The sequence below is a fragment of the Erinaceus europaeus genome, chromosome 7 (assembly GCF_950295315.1).
Source record: "Erinaceus europaeus chromosome 7, mEriEur2.1, whole genome shotgun sequence".
Taxonomy (NCBI): domain Eukaryota; kingdom Metazoa; phylum Chordata; class Mammalia; order Eulipotyphla; family Erinaceidae; genus Erinaceus; species Erinaceus europaeus.
The window spans coordinates 15,829,669-15,851,105 of NC_080168.1; the positions used below are offsets into that span (position 1 = coordinate 15,829,669).

The 21,437-nt window shown below is 51.2% G+C and overlaps 2 protein-coding genes across 9 annotated transcripts in view; one reads left to right on the top strand and one right to left on the bottom strand.

The window, feature by feature from the left end:
- Positions 1–18,051, top strand: part of ZNF142 (zinc finger protein 142) — a 30,406-nt gene extending 12,355 nt beyond the window's left edge. For both annotated transcript variants that reach the window (XM_016187027.2, XM_060193881.1), the window contains exons 6-10: positions 2,000–2,824; positions 8,744–8,921; positions 11,228–14,072; positions 15,208–15,313; positions 17,197–18,051. In XM_016187027.2, the coding sequence (XP_016042513.2) occupies positions 2,000–2,824; positions 8,744–8,921; positions 11,228–14,072; positions 15,208–15,313; positions 17,197–17,666 (4,424 nt within the window). In that variant the 3' untranslated portion in view covers positions 17,667–18,051. The remainder of the gene's footprint in view (positions 1–1,999; positions 2,825–8,743; positions 8,922–11,227; positions 14,073–15,207; positions 15,314–17,196) is intronic.
- The window catches only part of PLCD4 (phospholipase C delta 4), a 51,927-nt gene continuing 45,018 nt past the window's right edge, over positions 14,529–21,437 (bottom strand). For 3 of the 7 annotated variants that reach the window (XM_060193884.1, XM_060193883.1, XM_060193889.1), the window contains 3 exons: positions 20,798–20,933; positions 20,150–20,299; positions 19,135–20,067 (listed from right to left, as the gene is read on the bottom strand). In XM_060193884.1, coding sequence (XP_060049867.1) covers positions 19,961–20,067; positions 20,150–20,299; positions 20,798–20,933 — 393 coding nt within the window. In that variant the 3' untranslated portion in view covers positions 19,135–19,960. Of the gene's footprint in view, positions 14,742–19,134; positions 20,068–20,149; positions 20,300–20,797; positions 20,934–21,437 lie in introns of those variants that run through there. The other 4 variants (XM_060193882.1, XM_060193885.1, XM_060193887.1 and 1 more) reach the window with 4 other exon arrangements.

A 21,437-nucleotide genomic window follows, 5' to 3' on the forward strand; every position in this document is an offset into this window, starting at 1 on the left:
TTTCTCTCTCTCTCTCTTTTTTTTTAATATTTATTATTCCCTTTTGTGTCCTTGTAGTTATTATTGTTGTCGTATAGAACAAAAGGAAATGAGGAGAGGAGAGGAAGACAGAGAGGGGGAGAGAAAGATAGACACCTACAGACCTGCTTCACTGCCTGTGAAGCGATCCCCCTCAGGTGGGGAGCGGGGGGCTCGAACCAGGATCCTTACACCGGACCTTGCACTTTGCGCCACGTGCACTTAACCCACAGTGCTACCACCCGACTCCCTCTTTCTTTTTTTTTTTTTTTTACCAGAGCACTGCTCAGCTCTGGCTTATGGCGGTGTCGGGGATTGAACCTGGGACTTGAGAGCCTCAGGCATGAAAGTCTCTTTGCATAGCCATTATGCTATACCCCCACCCCGACTCCTTTCTTTCTCTTTCTCCCTTTCTTTCTTCCTTACTTCCTTTCTCTCCTTCTTTTCCCAAAGCCTTGCTTCCCAGTCAGTAGAACAGCATTTGATACCCATTCCACAGGGAGCATATTTACTATCCAGTGAATAGAAAAATCTGATTGCTTTTAATATATATATATATATATGTAATTTTGGATAGAGACTGAGAAATTGAGAGGGAAGAAGGAGAAAAAGAGAGGTACCTGCAACATTATTTCACTGCTTCTAAAGCTTCCCCGCTGCAGGTGGGGACCGGGGGTTGAGCCTAGGTCCTCGCACACTATAATGTGTGCGCTCAGCCAGACATGCCAGCACCCAGCCCAGACTGCTTTTTTTTTTTTTTAAGAGAGAGATGGAAAGCGACTATAGCACTGCTTTAGAGATGGAAAGCGACTATAGCACTGCTTTGTCATGTGCATGACAAAGCAGTGCGCTACCCATATGAGCTCTTTCACCAGGCCTTAACCTCCCTGGCTACCAGCTCTCTCATCTAGAGCTCAGTGAGCCAGTGCTTGAAGTAGGTAGCAGTGCATTTGCCTTCTTGGCCCTTCTTTTCCCTGTAGTTCTTTTAGAGGTGGGTTTGCTTATTGAGCATGGGAAGAAGGAAGTTTGAGAAACCCTCGTGATTTTGCTTCTCTCTCGGAATTTCTTGGGTTTTCTTTGGCACTACACTGTTGAAATGGCAGTTGTAGAAAGGTCGCAGTGTTTTACTAGGATGCTCTCAACGGCCCAAGAGGTGGTGTAGCAGATAAAGCATCTGGCTCTTGAGTGTAAGGACCTGAGTTCATTTCTGGGCATCACGTGTACCCGAGTGATGCTCAGTTCTCTTTCTTTCCCTTCTTTCTCTACTGTAGTAAATAAAATAGGGGCTGGGAAGATAACATGTTTATACGTGAGGCTCCCTGAAAACCAGGGTCATCTTCAACACCACCATAAGCCAAAGCTAACTAGTGCTATGGTATTTCTCTCTCATTAAAAGATAAAAGAAATGAAATATTAAAAAGTCAACAAAATAGATATTTTTTAAAAGAATTTATTTATTTATGAGAAAGAAAGGAGGAGAGAGAAAGAACCAGGCATCACTCTGGTACATGTGCTGCCGGGGATCAAACTCAGGACCTCATGCTTGAGAATCCAATGCTTTATCCACTGCACTACCTCCCGGACCACAACAAAATAGATCTTTTAAATCTTTGTGTAGATGTAGTGATAGCCATACCAATCTTTAATATTTTATCTTAATGAGAGATACAGAGAGAGAGAGACTAGAGCACTGCTCATTTCTGGCTTATGGTGTGGTGTGGGAGGTTGAATCTGGGACTTTAGAGCCTCAAGCATGAAAGCTCTTTGCATAACCATTATGTTGTCTTCACCCTAAAATAAACCTTAAAAAATTGATTAATGAGAGAAAGAAAAAGAACTAGAGCGTCACTCTGGCACATGTGATGCTGGGAATCGAACTGGGGACCTCAGTATTTAAGAGTCCAGAACTTTATCCTCTGTACCACCTGCCTAGCCACACAGAAACCCTCTCTCAATGCTTCACCCCCCCCCCCCATCCCAGGAGATGCGGCTTCCGGCTCCGAGCCCCTCTTCAAGACACATATGTGCCCGGAATGCAAGCGCTGCTTCAAGAAGCGGACGCACCTGGTGGAGCACCTACACCTGCACTTCCCGGACCCCAGCCTCCAGTGCCCCAACTGCCAGAAGTTCTTCACCAGTAAGAGCAAGCTCAAGACGCACCTGCTGCGGGAGCTGGGCCAGAAGGCCCACCGCTGCCCCTTGTGCCACTACAGCGCAGTGGAGCGGAACGCGCTCAACCGCCACATGGCCAGCATGCATGAGGACATCTCCAACTTCTACTCGGACACCTACACCTGCCCCGTGTGCCGCCAGGAGTTCCGCCTCAGCCAGGCCCTCAAGGAGCACCTCAAGAGCCACACGGCGGCGGCCGCGGCCGAGCCCTTACCACTACGCTGCTTCCAGGAAGGCTGCAGCTACTCGGCCCCTGACCGCAAGGCCTTCGGGAAGCACCTGAAGGAGACGCATGGGGCCCGGGCTGTGGAATGCCGCCACCACTCGTGCCCCCTGCTCTTTGCCACGGCCGAGGCCATGGAGGCCCACCACAAGAGCCACTACGCCTTCCACTGCCCGCACTGCGACTTCGCCTGCTCCAACAAGCATCTCTTCCGCAAGCACAAGAAGCAGGGCCACGCCGGCAGCGAGGAGCTGCGCTGCCCCTTCTGCCCCTTTGCCACCTTCAATCCGGTGGCCTACCAGGACCACGTGGGCAAGATGCATGCCCATGAGAAGATCCACCAGTGCCCCGAGTGCAGTTTCGCCACTGCCCACAAGAGGGTGCTCATCCGCCACATGCTGTTGCACACCGGTGAGCCCCCTCTCCCAACATGCACACCCAGTGCACGCAGTGCCTTTGCATCACCGCAGCGCAGTGGCCACCTTCTGCGGGCACCTCGGGCTTAACACGTTGTTTTACTCCAGCTAGTCTCCCGAAAGCCAAAAGTGAAGCAGTGTTTTTTGTTTATTAGTTTGTTTTTGTATAGACACAGAAATTGAGAGGGGGAGGGGAGAGAGTGAGAGAGACCAGCTGAGTGGTGGCTTACCTGGCTGAGCACACACATCATGTGGAAGGACCTGGGTTCAAGCCCTTGCTCCCCACCTGGGTGGGGAGTTGGAAGATACATTTCACACGTGGTGAAGCAGGTCTTCAGGTGTCTTTCTCCCTCTCTTTTAATTTACTATTTATTAATTTGATAGGACAGAAGAATTGGGAGAGAAAGGAAGAAAAAGTAGCAGAGAGGAAAGAAGGGACACCTGCAGCACTGCTTTATCACTAGGGAAGCTTCCTCCCTGCAGCCGGGACCAGGGCCTTGAACCTTTCTCCTCTGTCTCTGCCTTGCCCTTTCAGTTTCTCTCTGTCCTATCAAATAAAATTGGGGAAAATAAAAGAAAAAAAAGAAAATGCCTACTGAGAGCAGTGGACTCTTAGTGCTGGCACTGTGCCTAGTGATAACCCTGGTGTTAATAAACAGACAAAAGGAGAGAGAAAGTCAGACACCTGCAGCACTGCTTCGTCACCTGGGAAGCTTTCCCCCTGCAGGTAGGAACCAGGGGCTTGACCCCACGTGTAACATATCAGCCTGGCCCCTTCAATCAAGTGTTTGGAGTTTGCAAGTAAGCCTCGAGGGCCGCTCAGCTAGTGAAGTATCAAGCTGGGATTTGAACCCAGACAGCCTGAGCCTGGGTTCTAACCACTGTACTGTTGGGCTCTGTCTGCTTCTGCCCTTCTAGTCAGTCCTAAAAGGAGGAAAGCCACACCAGGACAGGTGTCTTCCTTTGCAGGTCAGGTGTTGGGTGGTCCTGTGAGTCTAGGCAAGGGGCTTAGCCATCCAGACCTGGTGGCCCTCCACCGCCAGGCCCTGAAGCTGCAGACATTTCAACTCAGACTCTTGATTTTTTAAAATGATTTAAAAAGATTAATTTATTTATGACAAAGAGAGGGAGGAGTGAGAGGACCACAGCATCCCTTCAGCGCATGCAGTGTCAGGGATTGAACTCTAGACCTCATGCTTAAAGGTCCACTTCTTTATCCACTGCACCACTTCTTCTGCTACTGATCTTTTATGAGAGAGTGGTCAGGGTACTGATCTGCTCTGGCTTATGTGGTGCTGGGGATAAACCCAGTGTCTCACACAGGTCAGTTCTGCACCCTACCATCTGAACCACTTCCTTGACTACTCTGTATTTATCTGTTTTTTTTTTTTTTTTTTTAAATGAGGGTAGATAGAGAGAGACTCCAGAGCACTGCTCAGCTCTGGCATAAGGCGGTGCCTAGGACTTTTTAGATAGAGAAAATGTAAGAGACCATAGCACTGAAGCATTCTTCAATGGAAGGAGAGGACCAGGCTCAAACCTGGGTCTCACACATGGCAAGGCAGTTCACCACCCCAAGTGAGCTATTTCAATGGCTCCAGGGATTTATTTTCATAAAGATTTATTTTATTCACTTTGAAGGAGAGAGAGAGGTCAGCGCTCCACTGGAGCATATGATTCAGGAAGGGAAAGAAAGAGTAAGAAGGATCAGAGCACCACTCAGCCGGCACATTGCCCAATATTTACATTTCCTGCGGGGGCCTTGTGCCTGCATAACTCCACTACTCTCAGTGACTCCCCCCCCCCCCCCTTTCAATTTCAGTTTGGGGCAGAGGAAGGAACAGGAAGGAGAAACACCACTGTTGCCCTTGATGCCATGCTTGATGTTTCCATGTGGTTCCAGGAGCTCCAGCCTGGGTCCTCAAACATAGCAAAGTGTGCATTCTACTGTGTAGGCTATCTCTTCACCCCATTTATGTGTTTGTTACTGTTTAGATAAAGGCAGAAAGAAAGTGTAAGAGACCACAGCACTGAAGTTTACTTAATGCAGTGAGGACCAGGCTCAAACCTGGCTCGAGCACATGGCAAAGCAGCGAGCTATCCAAGTGAGCTATTTCACTAGCCCAAAGGATTTTTTTTTTCTTTCTTTTTTGCCTGCGTGGTTATCACTGGGACTCGGTGCCTGCACTACAAATCCACTGCTCCTGGAGGCCGTTTTCCCCCATTTTGTTACCCTTGTTGTCGCCCTTTTTGTTGTTGTTATTGTTGTCATTGCTGCTGTTGTTGGATAGAGATTGAGAAAGGATAGAAAGACGGGGAGAGAAAGATCAAACACCTGCTTCACTGCTTGTGAAGCGACCCCCCTGAAGGTGGGGAGCCAGAAGCTGGAACCAGGATCCTTACACCAGTCCTTGTGCTTCACGCCATGTGCACTTAACCCGCTGTACCACTGCCTGGACCCCAAGATCAATTTTTTTAAACATATTTATTTATTTATTCCCTTTTGTTGCCCTTGTTTTATTGTTGTAGTTATTGATGTCATCGTTGTTGGGTAGGACAGAGAAAAATGCAGAGAAGAGGGGATACAAGAGGGGGAGAGAAAGATAGACACCTGAAGACCTGTTTCACCGCCTGTGAAGCGACTCCCCTGCTGGTGGGGTGCCGGGGACTCGAACCGGCATCCTTAGGCTGGTCCTTGCACTTTGTGCCGTCACCTGTGCTTAATCCGCTGTGCTACTGCCCAGCTCCCCCGGTATTAATTTTTAAGAGAAAGAGATCAAGAGTCAGGTGAAGGCACACCTGAGTAAGTACACCTGCATCAGGCTTCTGTCCCCATCTGCAGGACGCCCAGGGGAGCTTCATGAATGATCAAACAATGCTACAGATGTCTTTCTCTCTCTTTTTCTCTCTCTCCCTATCTCCTCATTCCCTCTCAGTTTTTATCTCTATCCAAAAATAAGTAAATACATTTTTAAAGTTAAAAAGTAAAATAAGATATTATGTACTGGTGATGTCAAAAAAAGAGAGTGAGAGAGACCAGAGTACTGCTCCAGCATATCTGGTGCTGGGATCGAACCTGAGCCCTCATGTGTGCAAGTCCTGTGTTCCACTTGCTGAGCCATCTCCTCAGCCACACAGACTCCTAATTGTTTATTCGTGTTACTGGTGCTTTCAGTGACAACCTAGTCAGGCTTCCTGCTCTAGCATTATCTCACTTATGATTCCTCCATGAGACTTGAACAGTTTTCATCAAGACTCCTGGGTTTGGGAGGATAATTTTTAGGCAGCTAAATTTTTAAAGCACGGATGCTCTTGTTCATCAGTTCATGCTTGCAGAGTTCCTTCATACAGATTAACTTAATCCACACACTGACAGATTTTTTTTTTTTTTGCCTCCAGGGTTATTGCTGGTGCTCAGTGCCTGTACCACAAATCCACTGCTCCTGGAGGCTATTTTTTCCCCCTTTGTTGCCCTTGTTTTATCATTGTTGTGGTTATTATTATTGTTGTTATTGATGTCGTTGTTGGATAGGACAGAGAGAAATGGAGAGAGGAGAGGGAGAGAAAGATAGACACCTGCAGACTTGGTTCACCGCTTGTGAAGTGACTCCCCTGCGGGTGGAGAGCCGGGGGCTCAAACTGGGATCCTTAATCCGGTCCTTGCACTTTGTGCCATGTGTGCTTAACCCGCTGCACAATGCCCGACACATGGCAGTCTCTTTTTAAAGATCTTATTGAGAGAAAGAGACAGACAAATCATAGAACTGAAGTTTCCTCTAATCTGGTTAGAGGCTCAGCGCAAGCCTGGTTCTCATTTCATTTTCAGATCAGCCATGTAAGGACAGTATTTATTTATTTATCGCACTCTTTTTGGAGATCTATCCTCTTGAGTTGGATAGAGACAGCCAGAAATCGAGAGGGAAGGGGAGCTGGGTTGAGGTAGATAGCACAATGGTTCTGCAAAGACTCTCATGCCTGAGGCTCCAAAGTCCAGGTTCAATCTCCCACACCACCATAAGCCAGAGCTGAGCAGTGCTCTGGTTAAAAGACAGAGAGAGAGAGAGAGAGAGAGAGAAAGGGAAAGGGGAGATAAACAGGGAGAGAGTTATCTACAACACTGCCTCACCAGTCGTAAAACTTCCCCCCTGCAGGTGGGGAGCAGGGCGTTGAACAGTCCTGGCGCACTGTAACCAGATGCACCACCACCCGGCCCCCTCTTTGGAGACTGGGTGACAGACTGAGAGGGATTAAGTAACTTGCCAACAACCACATAATAATAAGCGAGAATTTGTAACATCGCTTAATGATGCTGTGATCTCTATGTGTCAGTCCTCCTCTGTGATTGGGCTGATCCAAGCACCTACCTCATTAGGCTGTTGTTGAGGGTTCAGTGAGAGGAGGCATCGTATAAAGTGCTCAGGAAGGTGCCTCCCCCCGTGAGAGCGCTGTCTAAACTCGGGCGACTGTGATTGCTTTCTTACCGTGTTGGACTCCAGGGTCGGAACTCTCTTTCATTGTTCCTGTTCCTTTTTGTTTTGTTTTGTTTTCTTTAAGCTTTTTCTTGTTTGCGAGAGAGAGCAAGAGAGTGCCACAGCATGACTCTGACACATGCTGGGGGTTGAACTTGGGACTTCATAATTGAGAGTCCAGGGGCCAGGTCGTGGCAAACCTGGTTGAGCACACATTCCCACGTGCAAGGACTTGGGTTCAATCCCTTGGTCTCCACCTTCAGAGGGAGAAGCTTCACAAGTAGTTAAGCAGTACTGCACGTTTCTGTCTCCCCGTCTTAGCTTTGTCTCTGTCCAATAAATGAGTGAATGAATGAATGAATAAGATATTTAAAAAAGAGAGAGTCCTGGGGAGCTAGACAGTGGCACACCCAGTTAAATGCACACAGTACTAAGCTCAAGGACTGCACAAGGATCTGGGTCTAAGCCCCTGGCTCTCCACCTGCTAGGGGAATGTTTCAAAAGCAGCAGAGCAGGTCTGCAGGTGTTTCTCTGTCTCTCTCCCTCTCTGTCTCCCCCTTCCTTCTCAATTTCTGTCTGTCGTATGCAATAAAATGGGGGGGAAATGGCCACCAGGAACAGTGGATTCATACTGCTGGCACTGTGCCCCATGGATAACCCTGAAGGAAAAAGAGTCCCATGCTTTAATCCACTCTGCTACCTCCTGAGCCTCTCCAGGTTAAGGGTCTAATCACTGTGTTCCCTTGCCTGAGTTTTACCTCTTCCACAAAACTGAGAGGAATTGGACTGAGGGTAAGTGTAGTCATTGGGCATTGATGCCAACAGGGTGTATCAAGAGTGACCTTTTTTGTTTTGTTTTTTAATTTTTACTCCATTTACAGCTATTCAATCTCTTCTTTAAAAAGAATATTTATGCAAGCAATGGGAAGAGAGAGAACAAGAGCATCACTCTGGCGCATGTGATACTGGGATTGACCCTGGGACCTCCTACTTGAGAGTCCAGTGCCTTGAGCATTGCTCCACCTCCCATGCCACCAAGAATAGACTATAGAGGCAGTTTTTAAAAAATATTTATTTATTTTCCCTTTTTGTTGCCTTTGTTGTTTTTTTGTTGTAGTTATTATTGATGTTGTTGCTGCTGGATAGGACAGAGAAATAGAGAGAGGAGGGGAAGACAGAGAGGGGGAGAGAAAACTAGACACTGCAGGCCTGCTTCACCTGCAGGTGGGGAGCCAGGGGCTCAAACCGGGATCCTTACACCGGTCCTTGTGCTTTGCACCACGTGTGCTTAACCTGCTGCGCTACCGCCAAACTCCCAGTAGAGGCAGTTTTGAACCTCTCTTGACTGGAGTAGTTGTCTGAGGCAAATGCAGAACAGCACCTAGAAAGCACAGCTAGCTTATAATCGTGTCTAACTTGCGTCCTTCTCTGCTCTCTCACATCAGGTGAGAAACCTCACAAGTGTGAACTGTGTGACTTCACGTGCCGGGATGTGAGCTACCTGTCCAAGCACATGCTGACCCACTCCAACACCAAGGACTACATGTGCACCGAGTGTGGCTACGTCACCAAGTGGAAGCACTACCTCAGCGTGCACATGCGGAAGCATGCAGGGGACCTCAGGTGCGCACACGTCTCCACTCATAACCCAAGACCCTTCAGCTAGGCTCTTCTGCTCTAAACCCAGGTCCTCATCCTGGAGAGACTCCTTCTGGTGCCCTTGTCTGTGCCTGTCAGTTCTGCAGGACTCTGTGCCCATCCCTTAGCTCTCGGCTCCGGGGCTATGGCCCTAGAAACTCAGGTGGCTCTTGAGGTCTTGCTGCCCTGGTCCTGGTCACTTCCAGATCCCGTCAGTCACCCACCCTCACCCCATCCTGGCTTGAGACTATCTCCATGGCTTTCCTGCTTCCACAGAAGAATGGACACTAGTCATGTCTGCTCCTCTGTAGTCCGCAGTGAAGTATAGGAGCTAGAGCAGAGGCCCTGAAGCTCGGCTGTCTCTAACCGTCATTTCTGTGTGACCATAGGCATATATTATTTTCTGTGTCTTATTCTTTTCCCATAGATTTAGCTTTGTTCTTCTTTTCTAAGAGACAGAGAAGGTAGAGGAGATAGAATAGTAGTTATGCAAAGAGATGTTTGCTCGTGGCTCCAAAGTCCCTGATTCAGTCCCCTACACCACCATAAACCAGGCCTGAACAGTGCTCTTGTTAAAAAAAGAAGGGGGAGTCGGCCGGTAGTGCAGCAGGTTAAGCACAGGTGGCGCAAAACACAAGGACCAACATAAGGATTCCGGTTTGAGCCCCCCGGCTCCTCACCTGCAGGGGAGTCGCTTCACAGGTGGTGAAGCAGGTCTGCAGGTATCTTATCTTTCTCTCCCCCTCTCTGTCTTCCCCTCCTCTCTCCATTTCTCTCTGATTTATCCAACAACGACGGCATCAATAATAACTACACCAATAAAACAACAGGGGCAACAAAAAGGGAATAAATAAACATTTTAAAAAAAGAAGGGAGTCGGGCAGTGGTGCAATGAGTTAAGCGCACATGGCACAAAGTGCAAGGACCAGCTTAAGGATGCCGGTTCGAGCCCCCAGGTCCCCACCTGCAGGGGAGTCGCTTCACAGGTGGTGAAGCAGGTCTGCAGGTGTCTGTCTTTCTCTCCTCCTGTCTTCCCCTCCTCTCTCCATTTCTCTCTGTCCTATCCAACAATAGTGACATCAATAATAACTACAACAATAAAACAAGAGCAGCAAAAGGGAATAAATAAATATTTTAAAAAGTAAAATAAAATAAAATGAAGAAGTGGTCCGGGAGGTGGCGCAGTGGTAAAGCTTTGGACTCTCAAGCATGAGGTCCTGAGTTCGATCCCTGGCAGTACATGTGCCAGAGTGATGTCTGGTTCTTTCTCTCTCCTCCTATCTTTCTCATAAATAAATAAAATCTTAAAAAAAAAAAAAAAAGGAGGAAGAGGAGGTGCCAGGCAGTAGTGCAGTGGGTTAAGCGCACTTGGCGCGAAGAGCAGGGACCAACGTAAGGATCCTGGTTCGAGCCCCCTGCTGTCCACCTGCAGGGGCATCGCTTCACAAGTGATAAAGCAGGCCTGTAGGTGTTTATCTTTTTCCACCCCCTCTTCTCACCTCCTCTATTTCTCTCTGTCCTATTCAACAACAACAGCAATAACAAGGGCAACAAAAATGGGGAAAATGGCCTCCAGGAGCAGTAGATTCATAATGCAGGCACCGAGCCCCAGTGATAATCCTGGAGACATACATACATACATACATAAATAAATAAATAAATAAATAAATAAATAAATAAATAAATAAATAGAAAGAAATGAAAGACAAAGGGAGTGAAAGGGACCACAGCACCAAATTCTCTTCACTGTGGGGGTTTGAACCTGAGTCTCATACATCGCAAATCAGCGCACTATGCATGTGAGCTATTTTACTTTCTGATAGCTGTTTCTTAGATTAGTATAAAGGGGAAAAAAGAAAAGATTAGTATAAAGGAGATGATGCATGTACATTTTTTTTAACCTTCAGGGTTATTGTTGGGGCTCGGTGCCTGCACTACGAATCCACTGCTCCTGGAGGCCATTTTTTCCTGCTTTGTTGCCCTTGTTGTCATCATTATTGTTCTTATCATTGCTGTTGTTGTTGGATAGGACAGAGAAATAGAGAGAGGAGGGGAGACCGAGAGGGGGGAGAGAAAGATAGACACCTGCAGATCCGCTTCACTGCCCGTGAAGCGACCCTCCTGCAGGTGGGGAGCCGGGGGCTCGAACCGGGATCCTCCTGCCGGTTCCTACGCTCTGCGCCATGTGTGCTCAACCCGCTGCGCCACCGCCTGACCCCCAATAAGCATGTCTTTAGTGACCATTGTGACAAATTTGTAACTGTGACTATGCCCTCCACCCCCACCCCCAGGTACCAGTGCAACCAGTGCTCCTACCGCTGCCACCGGGCCGACCAGCTGAGCAGCCACAAGCTGCGGCACCAGGGCAAGTCTCTGATGTGCGAAGTGTGTGCCTTTGCGTGCAAGCGGAAGTACGAGCTACAGAAGCACATGGCCTCCCAGCACCACCCGGGCACGCCAGCCCCGCTTTATCCCTGCCGCTACTGCAACTACCAGAGCCGCCACAAGCAGGCCCTGCTGAGCCACGAGAACTGCAAGCACACGCGGCTGCGTGAGTTCCGCTGCGCCCTCTGCGACTACTGCACCTTCAGCAACACCACCCTCTTCTTCCACAAGCGCAAGGCCCATGGCTACGTGCCCGGGGACCAGGTCTGGCAGCTACGATACGCCAGCCAGGAACCAGAGGGAGACCAGCAGGGCCCCACTCCGCCACAAGACTCTGAGCCCCAGGGGCTGGCCCATGACCCTGCAGCTGCCCTGGACCCCAGCTTGGACTCAGCCCTGCCAGAGGCCAGTGGGGTTGCTGGCACCGGGGACAGTGAGGGTCACACCAGGGCTGATCCTATCAGTGGTCCCAGTCCAGCAGAGGTAGATGAGGGGGGCTGCACACTTCACCTTGAGGCCCTAGGAGTGGAGTTGGGGCCGGTGGCCGAGCCGCCCCTGGAGGAAGAGATGACAGAAGCCACCCCTGTGGAGCTCAGGCCTCTGGATCCCACTGAGCCACTGAGGCTGGAAGAGCCAGGGGCAGTGCTGACAGAACTATCTCCCTTTGGAGATGTGGGGACGCCTGGCATGGGTGCTGATGAAGAGCCCATCCCTGAGGCCCCCAGTCAGCCCCCTCCCTCAGAGGGTCCTCTCAACAGCTGGGTGGGAACCTTCAAGACGACTCCCCCCGCCACTACTGAGACGGCACCCTTGCCCCCATTCCCTGAGTCTGAGTCATTGCTCAAGGCCTTGAGAAGGCAGGACAAGGAGCAGGCTGAAGCCCTGGTGCTAGAGGGCCGGGTCCAGATGGTAGTGATCCAGGGTGAAGGCCAAGTCTTCCGCTGCCCACACTGCCCTTTCGTCACCCGCCGGGAGAAGGCCCTGAGCCTGCATTCCAGGACTGGGTGCCAACCCCGCCGGGAGCCCCTGCTGTGCCCTGAGTGTGGGGCAAGCTTCAAGCAGCAGCGTGGCCTCAGCACTCACCTGCTCAAGAAGTGCCCTGTGCTGCTTAGGAAGAGCAAGACTTTGCCTGGCCCTCGGGCCCTGGGCACCCCAGCCTCAGAGGATGCAGAAGGTGGACAGCCCCCTCTAGCACCGCCAGAAGCGAAGTTCCAGCTCCCAGAAGGAGCTCCTCCTCAGCTTCCTGGGGAGCCTGAAGAAGGCCAGGAGCCTCTCACTTCACCCTTGGCCTCCTTAGTCCCTCCAGCAAGAGACCTCTCACCCACAAAGACCCCTGAGAAGTTCCACTTTGACCAGGGCAAGTTTCACTGTAACTCTTGCACATTCCTTTGCTCCCGGATCTCTTCCATCACCTCTCATGTGGCAGAAGGCTGCCGGGGTGGTCGAGGTGGGGCAGGGAAGCGGGGGACCTCTCAGAGCAGTGGGGAGCCTGCTCCCCTCAATGGTGGGAGCCCAGAGTGCAGCCCTGGGTCTGGAGATGTTGCAGTTGTGACCCCCAAGCAGAAGGGTGCTCGTTTCTCCTGCCCCACATGTCCCTTCAGCTGCCAGCAGGAACGGGCTCTGAGGACACACCAGACCCGGGGCTGCCCCCTGCAGGGGTCTGGGGAGCTGCACTGCAGCCTCTGCCCCTTCATAGCACCTGGTGCTGCTGCCCTGCGGCTTCACCAAAAGCGAAAGCACTCTGCGGCCACCTCACCCCGGGGCCCCCGGCCCCTTCTGCGGTGCGGAGACTGTGACTTCACCTGCAAGCAGAGCCGCTGCCTGCAGCAGCACCGGCGCCTGAAGCACGAGGGTGTGAAGCCGCACCAGTGTCCCTTCTGCGACTTCTCCACTACTCGGCGCTACCGGCTGGAGGCGCACCAGTCACGGCACACGGGCGTGGGCCGCATCCCCTGCAGTGCCTGTCCCCAAACCTTCGGAACCAACTCTAAGCTGCGGCTGCACCGCCTGCGTGTGCACGACAAGACCCCCACGCACTTCTGCCCGCTCTGCGACTACAGCGGCTACCTCCGCCACGACATCACCCGCCACGTCAACAGCTGCCACCAGGGCACGCCCGCCTTCGCCTGCCCACAGTGCGAGGCCCAGTTCAGCTCCGAGACGGCCCTCAAGCAGCACGCCCTGCGCCGCCACCCCGCCGACCCCGCGGCCCCTGCCCCTGGCTCCCCCACCCAGGACCCGGCCCAGGCCGCGGAGGGCCCCCTACACTGTTCCCGCTGCGGCCTGCTGTGCCCCAGCCCCGCCAGCCTGCGCGGGCACACTCGGAAGCAGCATCCCCGGCTGGAGTGCGGGGCCTGCCAGGAGGCCTTCCCGAGCCGCCCAGCCCTGGACGAGCACCGCAGGCAGCGCCACTTCAGCCACCGCTGTCAGCTCTGCGACTTTGCTGCCCGAGAGCGCGTGGGCCTAGTGAAGCACTACCTGGAGCGGCACGAGGAGGCCTCAGGTGGGGACGGGGACGCCAGCCAGCCCCCTCTGCACTGCCCCTTCTGTGACTTCACATGCAGACACCAGCTGGTGTTAGACCACCACGTGAAAGGGCACGGGGGCACCAGGCTCTACAAGTGCACCGACTGCGCGTACAGCACCAAGAACCGACAGAAGATCACCTGGCACAGCCGCATCCACACCGGAGAGAAGCCCTACCGCTGCCACCTCTGTCCATACGCCTGCGCTGACCCCTCACGCCTCAAGGTAAGGCTGGGGGCGAGGGGCAGGAGCTGCAGGGCAAGCAGGCTGTGGAGTGAGCCGCCTGGCTTCCCTTGTCTTGACTCTTCCAGATATTAGCTCTGTGCCCTAGGTTGAGTTGCTGAAATTCCCCAAGCTTCAGATTCCTCATCTGTAAGTCGGAGGGATATTTCTTTTCATATATATATATATATATATAATTTTTATCTATTTATTTATTGGATAAATAAATTGAGAAGCCAGAAATTGAGAAGGAAGTGGGTGATAGGGAGAGAGACAGAGAGACACCTGCAGCCCTGTTTTACCACTCATGAAGCTTTCCCCCTGCAGGTGGGGACGGGGACTTGAACTTGAGTCCTTGCACACTGTAACATGTGCACTCAACCAGGTGCATTATGACCTGCACCCGGAGGGATATTTCATATAGGGTTGCTGCAAACACAAAACTTCCACACTACATGCTTGGCAGGCATGTGAGAGGTTTTTATTTATTGGATAAGATTGATTTATTTTTCTATTTATGTACTTATTTTGGATAGAGAGAAATTCAGAAGAAGGGGAGATTGAGAGGAAGAGAGCAAGACACCTGCAGCACTATTTCACTATTTGCACTTGTGAAGCTTTCCCTCTGCAGGTGGGTGCTGGGGACTTGAACCCAGATCCTTCAGCACTGTACTGTTAATGAAAGAGAGAGAAAGAATCAGAGCAGCACCCTGGCACACACGACACTGGGGATGAAACTTGGGATCATATGCTTGAGAGGCTACCTCCCAGGTAACAGTCTAGACATTGTTAACAGTTGGCATATAGTGAGCACACAGCGTGTACCTGGCACAGTTTCCATCCTTTTAAAGCTGTAAGATATGGTGACTTTCTACCATCTTCCATTTCTGAGAAACAGTCAACTAAGACCTAGGGGTAGTTTACCCAGAGGCACAGCAGGGTGGCAGAACTCAGCTAGGCGAGGTAGACCCAGGGGTGAGCTGGGTGGGTTAGGCTGATATCAAAGTGACCAGACTGGGCGGCTGATTTGTCAGGGGAGCAGGTTACGTGCTAACTACTCCTCTGCCTGGTCCCCTTCCTTCCAAACCCAGCGTGTGCATAGAGATATCTGTTTCCTCATGGCTCTTCTCCCCTGCAGTACCACATGCGGATCCACAAGGAAGAGCGGAAATACCTGTGCCCTGACTGTGGCTACAAGTGCAAGTGGGTCAACCAGCTCAAGTATCACATGACCAAGCACACAGGTGAGTTTGCGCAGCCTTGACAGGCCCAGCCTCTCTGAGCTGGCATATGTCCTTAATCGGAGCTGGGGCACAGATCATGTTCACACTGGGGGTAAGGAGTCCACTGCAAGGCTGGACTAGGCTCCAGGCCCACTGAAGAACTGTCAGAACTAGGAGAGATGTAAGCCTGAGATCCATGTGTAGACTGTGCAAAAGCTTCTCAGGTGACTGTCACAAGAAACATGAGGGACCATGGGCAGGTCTACCTGCTTCCTGCACAGCCATGAGGAAGGAAAAAATGTGGATGCTTCATCCATTTTCCATTTCTTTTCTTTTCTTTTCTTTTTTTTTTTTTTGTCACTGGGGTTCAGGCCTGTCTGATTCCACTGCTTCCAGCAGACTTTTCTTTTTTCCCTTCTATAGAGAGGGAGAGAGGGAGAAAGAAAGAAGGAGAGTATCCCTTCATTGCGTGTGAAACTCCCCCTCGCATGCTGCCCCAAGTGGCAGCCTGGGGCTCAATCCTTGGTCCTCTTGGATGGCAAAGTGTGTGCTCTCCCTAGTGAGTTTCCTCTCAGGCCCCAAATCTGTAAAGGTCTATTTGTTTATTTAGGTCTATTTACTTAATAAGAGAAAGCAAGCCAGAGTATCACTCTGGCATATGCAGTGCCAGGAACCAAACTCGGGACTTCTGCCATGTTAGTCCTTTAATCTAACCACTGAGCCACCTCCCTGGCTACAGACCTCATCTGTTTTAACTTGTCCTTGTTAATTCCGGAGAATGCAGTTCTCAAACCATAGCTTCCCAGAAAAGGTGTAATAGTGGTAGCCTTACAGGAATCATTAAGTAGAGGCCCCCATATAGAGGAACAGAGCAGATGCAGCAGCTGGGGAAGTGGCTCTCCTGGAAGAGCACAGGATTTGCACGCCGCAGTCCCCGCTCACACCCAAATGTGCTGCACGTGCCAGTGTGGTGCTCTGGTTTGTCTCTCTCTAGCTTGTGAAATTCTCTCTCTCTCTCATAATAATATATCTTTTATAAACCAAATACATTCCAAGGCCCTCTGTGTGTATGTGCACCACTTCACTGTTCTCTGTTCCATTCTTCCTAGGCATTTTCTTTTCCTGAGTCCAGCAAGAGGTTGCATTTAGGATGGTGCGCTGCTTTGCCATGTGGCAGCCCAGGTCCCAGCCCCTACTGCACTGAAGGAGGCTGTGGTGTTACAGTCCTTCACTCTGTCTCTCAGCCTCTTGCTTCTCTGTCTGTCTTTGAAAAAAGAAAAATAAAGTTGTATTTAAACAGATACCCAAATCCATCTCCCATGACAGAAAAAAGGGGTTGGGACTTTTCCATTTGGAAACCCCATCTCTTTTTAGTGTTTCTGACAGCTAGGTAACTACAGGGCTCAGTCAGTACCAGCACCCACTGAGCACCTATTGTATAAGGGGCTGTGTGGGAGAGTGATAAGGAATGTTAGAGAAGACTGGAATATCTGGGATACAGACTTCAGCTTGCTGCTTGTCCTTGGATCACAGTGACTCTCAGCCATTTTTCCCCAAGATTTATTGTATTTACTTATTTTGAGCAGACAGGGGAGATAGAGAAGAGTCACCTGCTTCACTGCTTTACTAGCCATGAAGCTTCTTCCTTGTAGTTGGGAACCAGGGGCTTGAACTGGGATCTTTGTGCATTGTAGCACTCAGCCAGATGCGCCACACCTCAGCCCCTTCTAAGATTCATTAATAAGAGAGAAAAACAGAACTTCACTGACATGCTTGATCCGAGAGGTGGCATTTGGGACCTTACGCTTGAGAGTCCAACGTTGTAACTACCTCCTAGGCTGCAGGTCGCTGCCTCGTCCCACTCCCTTCCCTGGTCATTTGTTCCCTCCTTGCCATCCCCACAGGACTGAAGCCATACCAGTGTCCGGAGTGCGAGTACTGCACCAACCGGGCGGACGCGCTGCGGGTGCACCAGGAGACGCGGCACCGCGATGCGCGGGCCTTCATGTGCGAGCAGTGCGGCAAGGCCTTCAAGACGCGCTTCCTCCTGCGCACGCACCTCCGCAAGCACAGCGAGGCCAAGCCCTACGTGTGCAATGTCTGCCGCCGCGCCTTCCGCTGGGCCGCGGGTCTGCGCCACCACGCCCTCACCCACACCGACCGCCACCCCTTCTTCTGCCGCCTCTGCAGTTACAAGGCCAAGCAGAAGTTCCAGGTGGTCAAGCATGTGCGCCGGCACCACCCTGACCAAGCCGACCCAAACCAGGGCGTGGGTAAAGACCCCAGCACCCCAACAGTGCACCTGCATGACGTACAGCTGGAAGACCTGAGCCCGCCTGCACCTGCTGCTCCCCCAACTGGACCCGAGGGCTGACGGCCCATACGGCCGCCCCCCAGAGGGAGAGCGTGTGGTCCAAGGTGCAGAAGGAAACCAGAGTTATCTCCAGGCTGCAGGGCCTGAGAAAGACTGGCTTGGGGGTGTCCAGGTGGCTGGAACCCTCTGGAGTTGGAAGTTGGTGGCTCTGAAAGAGCCACAGGACCACAAGTGGATTCTTGTTACAGTGAACTGGACTCTGACCCTGGGAGCTCCTGGCTTCTTCATCACTCAACCATAGTCCTGGCTGTGACAGCTTGGTTTATTCCATCTTCCCTTCCCATTTTACTACGTAAGCCCTCGTCTCTTTGAATGTCCTCAAGACGGTTGTATCTAGCCGCATGTGCTGTTGTGCCGAATGTGCTATAAAGCATGTTAAACAGAATGGTGGCCAGTGTACAGACCCGTCCACACCCGTTTTAACCCTTCTGGACTGTCCTCTCGAACCCCATCACTGCTGAGACGTTGGGCTTTGTCTGCTTCCAGCCTAGCCAAATTAGTGATAGGAAACAGGCCCAAGTTTGCTTTCTCTCTGAGTCTGACTGGGCCCTCACTCTGCTCCTTATTTCTAATCCCTTTTATTTACCTGTAAAAGGAGGGTTGTCTCCCACTAAGCCTTTTAGAAACACCTTTAACTCAATATCAGTCCTCAGACTGGCTTGTAGCTACGCTAGCTTTCAAACACAAGTGTAAAAGGAAAATAATCAGGGAGGTAAATCACTTATCTAAGTTTGTTTGTGGTTTTGTTGTTTTTTTTTTCCTCCAGGGTTATTGCTGGGACTCGGTGCCTGCACTACAAATCCACAGCTCCTGGAGACCATTTTTTCCCGTTTTTGTTGCCCTTGTTGTTGGATACGACAGAGAGAAATCGAGAGGGGAGGGGAAGACAGACAGAGGGAGAGAAAGACACCTGCAGACCTGCTTCACCGCTTATGGAGCGACCTCCTGCAAGTGGGGAGCCAGGGACTCGAACTGGGATCTTTATGCCAGTCCGTGTGCTTTGCACCATGTGCACTTAACCCACTGCCCTACCGCCCAGCCCCCTCATCTAAGTTTCTAAGCGGGCTGGCCAGGGAGCTCACTTGGATAGTGCACTCATGTATTCAACCCAGGTTGGATCCTGGCCCCCACCACACTGAAAGAAGCTTCGGTGTCGTGGTGTCTTTGTCTTTCTCTATCTCGTTCTACTAGCTGAAATCTGTGATATGTATTTATATATACATATGTAGCTTACAATGACTATATAATAAGTCACTTAGACTGTCCACACATACCAGGAAAATCAAGTGTCCTAGTGTAACAGACATAAAACAGACTGCTTTCAGACAGACTGCTTAGGAGGGCTGGGATAATAAAATTCTGTCTCCTTTAAAAAAAAAAAAAAACTTATTAATGAAAGAGGAGAGGAGACAGCCAACCAGAGCATCACTCTGGCACATGATTCAGTACCTGGGATCAAACTGGGAACTTCATGCTTGAGAGTCCAATGCTTTATCCGCTCGCTGTGTCATCAGCCAAGCCACACAACTCTTCATCTCCTTTTGCCCCCCCACCCCCTTATAGCCATGCTTATGTAGCACATTCCTACGTAGCACAGGTCAGGAGGCCTCTGGGAACTTTGTCTCCCCACCTGCTCCCTGCCTCACCCTGTCTATACAAATGTTCCCCAGCCCTCACATCTTCCTTTCTTGACCAGTAATGACAGATCCTATTCAGGAGATCTGAGGGAAGAACAGTTCTGTAAACACCGGTGGGGCTGGGGAGGAACAGTCCAGTGAGCACTGAGGGCTGTGCAGTGTTTTCCTGAGAGCCACTGGAGTCCTGGCATCAGTCTCCGTTCTTCATCGTTGCTGGAGATCTTCAAGACTTGATTTACCCTTCCCTTGGCCCTGGTCTTTGAGGAAGTGCATTGAGAAGGAGGTATTACCTCCACGGTTTCTCTGCCCAAACACCCTCTCTTGATCTCTTGACACAACCTCTCTTTAAGCCAGAATTGACAGGGAAGATTAGCCCTAGACCTGATGAGGAACTGAGCCTACAGCAGGAGGAAGAAGGAACCCTAATAGAAAGGAAAGGGTTGGAAAGATAGAGGCTTGTGAAAACACAGGACTGGAAGGGAGACAACTTGAACAATCCTTCAGGTCCTGAATCTGCTGGGAAGGGTGAGGTATCTACGCCTGGGGGTGACAGCCCAAAGCTTGGACTTTCCCACCTTGCTTTGCTTCCCAGGACATCGTTCTGGGTTCTTTGCACCTAAAGCTAATGTACCCACCCCTCCCTGATAAGCATCCACCTCAGAATTCAGCCTCTTCTGGCTCTTCCTCGATGCAGATGTGCACAAAAATGGATGCTGGGTGGAGGCTGATGCCATCCTTGGACAGCAGGTGTATGTGGCGGTACCCTGGGGAGGGCAGGAGGGCCAAGTCAGGGAGACAGCTGGAGTTGGGGGGAGGGTACAAGGTGGGGGCAAAGGACTGGCTCACCTTGCTGCATGCACGTCCAAGGCAGCGTGTACTGGCCCACAAAATCATCTCGGAACTTCCAGTTGTAATCCTTGACCAGGAAGCGAAGCAGGGCCAGTTCGGGCACCTGGACCCGGAAGCACAGCGTCTCCCCCCAGTATGGGTTAAAACCTGAATCGGGAATTCGGGCGGTAGCGCAGCGGGTTAATTGCATGTGGTGTAAAGTACAAGGACCGACTTAAAGATCCTGGTTCGAGCCCCTGGCTTCCCACATGCAGGGGAATTGCTTCACAAGTGGAGAAGCAGGTCTGTAGGTGTCTTTCTCTCCCCGTCTCTGTCTACCCCCCACTCCATTTCTCTCTGTCCTAACCAACAACGACAACATCAATAACAGCTACAGCAACAATAAAAAACAAAGGCAACAAAAGGGAAAATAAATAAATATAAAAATATTTTTTTAAAAAAACCTGAATCGGAGGGGGTGATGGGGCAGAATGACTGACTGCCTCAAAGACCCCTTTCATCTGACATTTTCACAGCATTCAGCACTTTGCAGCAGAAACCGCTCAGGAGTAATGAGGCAGTTCCCTCAGGAGTCAGCCCCAGGGCAAGCTAACTTAGTGCTCTGCCCACTTCCTCTCTTCCTCCCACCACCTCCCAGGCTCTCACCATTGTTCTCCACGTGGTTGGTCTCCTGCCGAGCTGTGTCTGGACGGACTCCAAAAACCTCCACTCTCACCAGTGGGTCTACAATGGTTCCCTCTTTGGTCTTGGCCCCTTTGGGAAGTTGCTGACCACTGATCACCTGTAAACAGGGGAGTGAACCTCCTTAGACACTGCCCACCTCAGCCCCTCCAGCCTCGTTCTGCTCTGCTCTGCTCTGCTCTCCTCTCTCCTTTCTGCTCTGCTCTCTGCTCTGCTCTCTCTCCTTTCTGCTCTGCTCTCTGCTCACCTCTCTGCTCTGCTCTCTGCTCTGCTCTGCTCTGCTCTCCTCTCTGCTCTCTGCTTTGCTCTCTGCTCTGCTCTTCTCTCTCCTCTCTGCTCTGCTTTGCTCTGCTCTGTTCTACTCTGCTCTCCTCTCTCTGCTCTCTGCTGTGCTCTCTGCTCTGCTCTGCTCTCCTCTCTCCTCTCTGCTCTGCTCTCTGCTCTGCTCTGCTCTGCTCTCCTCTCTCCTCTCTGCTCTGCTCTCTGCTCTGGTCTGCTCTCCTCTCTCTGCTCTCTCCTCTCTGCTCTGCTCTGCTCTCCTCTCTCCTCTCTGCTCTGCTCTGCTCTGCTCTCTCCTCTCTGCTCTGCTCTGCTCTCCTCTCTC